At 32.2% G+C, this 8,472-nt stretch overlaps 2 protein-coding genes across 2 annotated transcripts; both read left to right on the top strand.

Annotated features, from left to right (window-relative positions):
- Positions 1-1,095: 1,095 nt before the first annotated feature.
- On the top strand, positions 1,096-3,055 carry LOC114176934 (cytochrome P450 71AU50-like). Its single transcript, XM_028062139.2, has 2 exons — positions 1,096-2,029; positions 2,094-3,055. Exons 1-2 carry the CDS (start codon positions 1,163-1,165, stop codon positions 2,718-2,720), a joined length of 1,494 nt encoding a protein of 497 aa, XP_027917940.1. The 5' UTR covers positions 1,096-1,162; the 3' UTR covers positions 2,721-3,055.
- Positions 3,056-5,992: 2,937 nt separating this feature from the next.
- Positions 5,993-7,963, top strand: LOC114174927 (cytochrome P450 71AU50-like). Its single transcript, XM_028059659.2, has 2 exons — positions 5,993-7,072; positions 7,170-7,963. Exons 1-2 carry the CDS (start codon positions 6,206-6,208, stop codon positions 7,794-7,796), a joined length of 1,494 nt encoding a protein of 497 aa, XP_027915460.1. The 5' UTR covers positions 5,993-6,205; the 3' UTR covers positions 7,797-7,963.
- Positions 7,964-8,472: the final 509 nt, after the last annotated feature.

Here is an 8,472-nt window from a genome sequence, read left to right as displayed (position 1 = left end):
TAGCTGGATTTCTTGAATTAAAAATGAACTAATATGCTTTGTGTGTGTTATCCAAACTCTTCTAGTTACCAATTTACATAGAGAAAGATATCTAATTGTGAGAATTGATAAAATCTCCTAAAATTTACCCTGTCATAATAAGGGAGACATCGGTCATAGTTTATTATTTCTTGGGAGTGATAGATATAAGATGAAAAGTTAGAAACTTTGAGTCTACTCAATAACGTGTCTTCCAAATACAGAATCAAATGTCTAGGTCATGAGAGCCATGTGGGTATTTTATATTTGGATAAACATTTTATTTTTGTTATATGTGATTTGCTGGTTTTCATGGTGAGAAATTACCTCTTATATGACATGATTTATATCTTATATGGTCTATAATTGTACTAGCTTACTTTGCTTTCTATTTTGGATAGTTCATCTCCATCAGGTGATTGTATGCTATGTGGGAAGAGATGATAGTCCAAGTGGAAGTGATGAACAACAATGAGATTTTTGGAGAGTCGTTAGAAGTTGTTTCTGCTTCATTAACAAAGTTTTAAATTTTTTGAAGACTATGAATATTTTGTTTAGAGGACTAAAATACAATTATATATTTAATTAGTAGTGTGATATTTTAAATATTGTTATTACACTAACTAAAACGATTTATTTATAGTAATGATACATATTCGTGAAATTTTTTAGAAAAATTATGAATATAGCACGCAACTTCAAAATGAAAAAAATAGTATATGAAAACATGACTTTAAAGTACATCACACACACATCCAAAGACTTAAAGTTGCTCGTTTTTATTAATTTTTTGGTTTAAAACGTGTCTTATTTTATTTTTTTAGTTTTATTTATTTATTACAAAGTAGTGCTTTGCGGCATGCTTTCCATTTTTTTTTAATGTTTTTTTAACAAAATCACGGCCTGTGTATTTTCCATAGAGATGAAGAGAAAGGGAACAAATATAACTACTTAGCTTTTGGATTATTCAACGTTGTTCGACAAACTTTGACAAAATATAGCAAGTGTTTGATTTTAAATGTGATTCTAAACCGACCCCGAACCATAAATAGCAAGTATATATAGTACTGTAGTCCTCGTTATATTTTCATCAACAGGAGTTCCTTTCTCAAAAACCCTACTTCAACTCTCCCGAATAGCTACCATGATTTTGATAGCAATTTTTCTAGCTTCTCTTGCTTTTCTGTGGCTTTGCAGAAGCAAGAAGAAGACAGATAATTTACCACCTGGTCCCATTGGGTTGCCAATTTTGGGAAGCCTTAACAAGTTGGGAGCAAATCCTCATCGGGATCTGCACCGACTAGCTCAGAAATATGGGCCTGTCATGTTCTTACGCTTAGGTTTTGTGCCCACCGTTGTTGTTTCTTCACCCCAAGCTGCCGAACTCTTCCTCAAGACCCATGACCTTGTGTTTGCCAATAGACCACGTTATCAAGCTCAAAAATACGTCTCTTGGGGACAGAAGAACTTGGGCTTTGTTGAATATGGCTCTTACTGGCGCAACATGCGTAAGATGTGCACGTTGGAACTGCTAAGCCAAACCAAAATTAATTCCTTCAGAAGCACGAGGGAGGAGGAGCTTGACCTGTTGATCAAGCTTCTGAGAGAGGCAGCCAAGGATGGAGCTGCTGTTGATGTCAGTGCAAAGGTTTCAAAACTGAGCGCAGACATGGCTTGTAGAATGATTTTAGGGAAGAAGTACATGGACCAGGACTTGGATGAGAAGGGGTTCAAGGCTGTGATGCAAGAGGCGTTGCATTTAGTAGCAACTCCTAACATGGGAGATTACATTCCTTACATCGCTGCACTTGACCTTCAAGGGCTAACTAGGCGCTTGAAAGTGGTTCACAAAATCTTCGATGACTTCTTCGAGAAAATTATTGACGAGCACATGGAATCAGGGAAGGAAGAAGAGAAGACAAAGGATTTCGTGGATGTGATGTTGGGTTTTTATGGTACTGAAAATTCTGAATACCGCATTGAACGAGCCAATATTAAAGCCATACTTATGGTAAGAACAACGAAAACATTTGGTTTTTCCCTCATACATTTATTTGACACTTTGTTTGGCACAGGATATGTTGGGTGGGTCAGTGGACACTTCTGCTGCATCAATAGAGTGGACAGTTTCAGAGCTGATAAAGAATCCAAGGGTGATGAAGAAACTCCAAGAGGAACTGGAAAGCGTGGTGGGTATGAAGAGGAAGGTGGAAGAATCAGACTTAGAGAAGTTAGAATATCTGGACATGGTTATAAAGGAAAGTCTGAGACTTCATCCAGTGGTACCGTTGCTGATACCACACGAGTCAAGGGAAGATTGCATGGTTGGAGAGTTTTTCATTCCTAAAAAGTCAAAGGTGATAGTGAATGCATGGGCTATTATGAGAGACCCAAGTGCTTGGGTTGATGCAGAAAAGTTCTGGCCTGAGAGATTTGAAGGAATAAACATAGATGTTCGAGGGCGTGATTTTGAGCTGATACCATTTGGTTCCGGCAGAAGGGGATGTCCAGGAATGCAACTGGGTCTAACTGTGGTTCGTCAGACAGTGGCACAAGTTGTCCATTGTTTTGATTGGAAGCTTCCAGATAACATGTTACCATCTGAGTTGGATATGGCAGAAGAGTTTGGCCTCGCAATGCCAAGAGCCAATCATCTCTTTGCCATTCCTACCTATCGACTTTCGCATGAGAGTGATTATTAGTGAAAAAAAAAATTTGCAAGGAAAAAATGTATTATTTTTTAAGTGGTTTTTGAATATTAAGAATGAGAGAAAAAAAAAATAAAAAATTACTTAAAAAAACATATAAAATTATAAAAAAAAATTATCAAAATTTAATAGTTAAAATATCATTTTTCAATGCAATGTTATATTCGTATATCAGGGAAGAAAATTTCCTTCTATTTGGTTAGGTTGCTTTCAATAATTTATGGTGAAGTAGATCACCCTTTCCCTTTCTTATTCCCAAACAAGTATTATGTACCTCAAACTGTTGACTATTCCATAGACATGGATGAATAATAGACACTCATTTGCAATTTGCAGGTTTGAGATCGATGTAATTTGACATATCGGTGGGAATAAATGTTTTATATAACAACTAACAGAATAAAATTTATTGAATTATAAAGATTGAATGAACAATTATTAAATTTTCTCTTACAAGGATTAATTAATACTAATATTTGAGTACGTCCATTGAGAAAACCAGATATCTATGTTTTCTCTCCACCACTTTCTTTTTGTCTTTACCTCTATAACTAATTATTCTGATATTTTATATTCTTCCATGTGAGTCAGAATGCATACGATAGGGTACTTTCCTTCTCTTACATACAAAACATATATGATCATACTGACATTAAAAAAAGTTACTAAATTATAAAAAATTATTAAATATCAAATGTTACGTGTACCCTCTATCCTACATTAGTAATGATTTTTAGTGATATTTATACATATCAATAGACATTTATAATAAGAACACACTTTTTTAGTAACATTTATTTAATAATGAAAATATAATATTTCAAAAATATTACTAAATAATTTTAATAATAATTTGTTTTTGTAAAAAATAAATTATAAAATATTATTACAAATTTTTAATAACATTTTTAAATAGAAAGATATTTTCAAATTGTTACCAAAAAATTTCTAGTAATATTTTTTATAAGGGTAACATTATGTTACTGATTAATATAAATATTTTGAAACATTTCAACAAATTTCAACAAATGTAATTCAAAAAATAAACAATGATAATTTATTGTTAAATTTATTAGACTCAATTATTACGGAAACATTTATGTGTGTCTCAAGAGCAAAAGTATCATCCTCAAAAGCAAAAGTAAAGAATATGAAATAAAACATTCACTAATGCATATGGAGTTTTCGACCACGATTAAAAATAAACATGCGACTACAACCTTTAAATCATCGTTAAAAGTTCAAACAAAAAGATGATAATTGTGAGAGTTGTTATCAAAACGTAAAATAAGGACGATCAATGGTAATCTTCGTTCAAAGTAGGAAAAAAAACTCTATAAACAATAGTAGATATTTTAAATAACCATTATTTCACGTCTCTTCCACTTTTAATGAAGATTATTTAGATACTTATTGTTAAAAAATTCACAAGTCACCATATTTTTTCGCGACATTGATCTTTTAACTATCATTATTCGACGTAGTCCCTTTTTAGACTAATAATTGCACACCAACATATTCGATCCATACTTTATAAAATATAAAATGCGACTTCTATATTTAAATCCAAAGAAATGTCAGAACATCAACAATTTTATACGTCTTAAATTTAAGGATAATAATTTTTTAACTCATTTTTAACCCATCACTTCAATCACCATTAGATTATGACATCACATCACTAAAAAAAATCAAAATAGATGATCTAATGGTAATTGAAATAATAAATTAAGAATAGGTAAAAAAAGAAAAGTTAAAATATCATTATCTTTAATTTAATATGACAGTGGGAATACAATGTCCACGTGTATTCATTTATATCTTTACCCACACAAAAATGTCATATTATAGTGAGAATATTGTACAGTTCCAACTCATAGGCAACAAAAAATGCTTTGAAAACCCAGAACAAGGTTTCCATCAATAAACAAACCAAAAAAATGTAATAGTAGGTGTATTCTACAGTTTACATAGAATACAATGACAACAATCAGACAGAAAATCAGAAAGAGAGCAATAACTCTTGAATATCCCTCCAACTAAGCAAAGATTGCAACTTCTCCCCTTCAATAACCAAATCACCGACCACTATTTTATCCTTCCAATTTAATAATGACAATTGTCAACACACTTACGAGAGGATAGAAGAATCAAAATTTCATATAAAAAACTACTAAAAGAAAGCAAATTATCTAACAATGTATCTAGTAAAAGATATTCACACTTTATTCAAACCATTTAATCATCTCATTTGTTGGTAAGGATGTATGAAAATTATCTAACAACTATAAGTTAAGATAATTAACATTGATAAAATATAGTTTAACAAATATATATATATATATATATATATATATATATATATAAATTTTTTATTTCGTTTTTAGTTATTTTTTGGTTTATTTTAATGTTTGTTTTTTTACAATTTTATTTATCTTTTAGTTTTAAATAATATTTATAAAATAAAAAAAAAACGTATACATGTATTTTTTTTTTAGTTTTTAATAAAAATTAAATAATAATAATAATAATAATATAATGTAGTAAAAATATTTAAAGAATAAAAAAATAATTAAAATAAATTTTAAAAAAGAAAATAAATAAATATATTCTTTTTTAGTTTTATTTTTTAAGGTTTAAAAGATCTTAGGAAAATATATAAAATTAAAAGAATAAACTAAAAAAATAATAATGTATTAAAAAGGTTTTTAAAAAAAAATTTATACATATATTTCCGTTTAATATATATTTAAAGATCCGGTAAGTTCCTTAACCGGATTTTATAATATGGTGTCTACTTAAGTTTCGAAATCCAATAATTTTTTTAATCGAAATTTTATCCATTTTAATTTAAAAACAAATTTCACTTTTGTGTATCAGATCTTGAAATTTGAAAATTTCTGAAAATAGATTTCAGTTATATACAGGATTTCAAATTCCGGTGTATTTTAATTTAAAAAACAAATTTCATTTTTGTGTACTGAATTTTGAAATCAATAATTTATTAGTTTAGGGTGTGAAGTGAGGACACCGGCATGAAATAAATAGTATAGAAGAGATAAAAGTGTAATTAATTAATTTTTGTTGGTTAAAGTCAAAGAGGTATTGTGAAAAAATTAAAAGATTTTAGAGGTGGAGAAAAATTGATTGGAGGTACAGGAGAAGTCCCATAAAGAAAAAGCATTTAAAATAAAATATTGAAATAAAATAGTAGATTTTTAATGTCCTAGACGAATTTAAGAGGTTGCAGGAAGAATATAGAAAGGATGGAAAAGGTCAGGGAAGATATGGCTTTCAGCTTATAGGATTACGTATGGTACTCTACTTTCTCGTCATATTTTCAACACCACCACGAGTTACTTAGATTATCCAACTCCTTTCTCAAAAGCATTACTTTTGTATAAGCCCTCTGCTTCTGGAACCGAACATACACACTACTATATATCCAATTGTTACTTCAACTCTACCAAATAGATACCATGATTTTGATAGCAATTCTTTTAGCTTCTCTTGCTTTTCTGTGGCTTTGCAGAAGCAAGAAGAAGGCAAATAATTTACCACCTGGTCCCATTGGATTGCCAATTTTGGGAAGCCTTAACAAGTTGGGAGCAAATCCTCATCGGGATCTGCACCAACTAGCTCAGAAATATGGACCTGTCATGTTCTTACGCTTAGGTTTTGTGCCCACCGTTGTTGTTTCTTCACCCCAAGCTGCTGAACTCTTCCTCAAGACCCATGACCTTGTCTTTGCCAGTAGACCACGTTATCAAGCTCAAAAATTCGTCTCTTGGGGACAGAGGAACTTAGGCTTTGCTGAATATGGCTCTTATTGGCGCAACATGAGAAAGATGTGCACGTTGGAACTGCTAAGTCAAACCAAAATTAATTCCTTCAGAAGCATGAGGGAGGAGGAGCTTGACCTGTTGATCAAGCTTCTGAGAGAGGCAGCCAAGGATGGAGCTGCTGTTGATTTCAGTGCAAAGGTTTCAAAACTGAGCGCAGACATGGCTTGTAGAATGATTTTAGGGAAGAAGTACATGGACCAGGACTTGGATGAGAAGGGGTTCAAGGCTGTGATGCAAGAGGCGTTGCATTTAGTAGCAATTCCTAACATGGGAGATTACATTCCTTACATCGCTGCACTTGACCTTCAAGGGCTAACTAGGCGCTTGAAGGTGGTTCATAACATATTCGATGACTTCTTCGAGAAAATTATTGACGAACACATGGAATCAGAGCAGGGAGAAGAGAAAACAAAGGATTTCGTGGATGTGATGTTGGGTTTTTATGGTACTGAAAATTCTGAATACCGCATTGAACGAGACAATATTAAAGCCATACTGATGGTAAGAACAATGAAAACAATTGGTTAATTTGCTCTTGTACTGATTTTTACATCTGCTTCTCATATTATTACTCTTATTTGACACTTTTCTGGCACAGGATATGTTGGCTGGGTCAGTGGACACTTCTGCTACATCAGTAGAGTGGACACTTTCGGAGCTGCTAAAGAATCCAAGGGTGATGAAGAAACTTCAAACGGAATTGGAAAGCGTGGTGGGTATGGAGAGGAAGGTGGAAGAATCAGACTTAGAGAAGTTAGAGTATTTGGATATGGTTATAAAGGAAAGTCTGAGACTTCATCCAGTGGCACCTTTGCTGATACCACACCAGTCCATAGAAGACTGCATGGTTGGAGATTATTTTATTCCTAAAAAATCAAGGGTTATAGTGAATGCATGGGCTATTATGAGGGACCCAAGTGCTTGGGATGATGCAGAAAAGTTCTGGCCAGAGAGATTTGAAGGAAGGAACATAGATGTTCGAGGGAGTGAGTTTGAGCTGATACCGTTTGGGTCTGGCAGAAGGCGATGTCCAGGAATGCAACTTGGTCTAACTGTGGTTCGTGAGACAGTGGCTCAACTTGTCCATTGTTTTGATTGGAAACTGCCAAATGACGTGTTGGAAGAAGAGTTGGACATGACAGAGAAGTTCGGACTCACAATGCCAAGGGCCAATCATCTATTTGCCATTCCTACCTATCGACTTTCCCATGAAAGGGATTGTTAGGGAACGAAAGATGTTTCATCTACCATTTCTCACATTCAGATGTGATTAGGGAACACAATTTCCTTGTATTTTGTTAGGTTGCATTTAGTAGGTGCATTTATGGTGACACAGACTTCTGTTAAAACATTTTGATGAGTATAGCAAGAAGAACTTGATATTTTTAAGTATTTTTTAGTCTATCTGTCCACGTGACATTTAAATGTTGATGGAAGAAATAGTCTTCATTCTTTCTCAACCAAACATTTTAACCTAGATATTTTCTGATGGACCTTTTTTTAATACTCTTATAGATATCACCTTCCCAGATTGATTCTTGATATCTTTTCGTAGACTTTCTCCAATTGTTTGCTGATATTATTGTGAAGATATTTATATTGTATTGTGTGGTGTGAGTTTAAATAAACTTTTATTATCTTTTACTTCAAGACATATAAGAAAAGATATTTTTGTTTTCTTGTCTTTTGCAAATTTCTTCCATGTTCATTTTTTCCATTCTCTTTAGAAATGTCATGTCTCCATTCTCTGACTAAAAAATATTTTTCGCTTTGGATAACAAATAAATTTATATCTATAAATATGATTTAAACTCATTCTAATGTTAATTAAAAATATTTAAATTGATTGAAATGGATATGAATAATACATAACTTTTAAATCTGGTAAATGATGGATATAT

The sequence above is a fragment of the Vigna unguiculata genome, chromosome 3 (genome assembly GCF_037176805.1).
Source record: "Vigna unguiculata cultivar grain cowpea cultivar isolate G323 ecotype 2 chromosome 3, ASM3717680v1, whole genome shotgun sequence".
NCBI lineage: Eukaryota > Viridiplantae > Streptophyta > Magnoliopsida > Fabales > Fabaceae > Vigna > Vigna unguiculata.
The sequence above is the reverse complement of the archived record's forward strand: the minus strand, read 5'-3'. Positions and strand labels throughout refer to the sequence as shown.

Bases quoted from the DNA above. Each gene is read 5' to 3' on its own strand.
- LOC114176934 (XM_028062139.2), top strand. From the start codon at position 1,163: ATGATTTTGATAGCAATTTTTCTAGCTTCTCTTGCTTTTCTGTGGCTT. The intron at 2,030-2,093 runs GTAAGAACAACG...TGTTTGGCACAG, and splicing joins ATATTAAAGCCATACTTATG to GATATGTTGGGTGGGTCAGT.
- LOC114174927 (XM_028059659.2), top strand. From the start codon at position 6,206: ATGATTTTGATAGCAATTCTTTTAGCTTCTCTTGCTTTTCTGTGGCTT. The intron at 7,073-7,169 runs GTAAGAACAATG...TTTCTGGCACAG, and splicing joins ATATTAAAGCCATACTGATG to GATATGTTGGCTGGGTCAGT.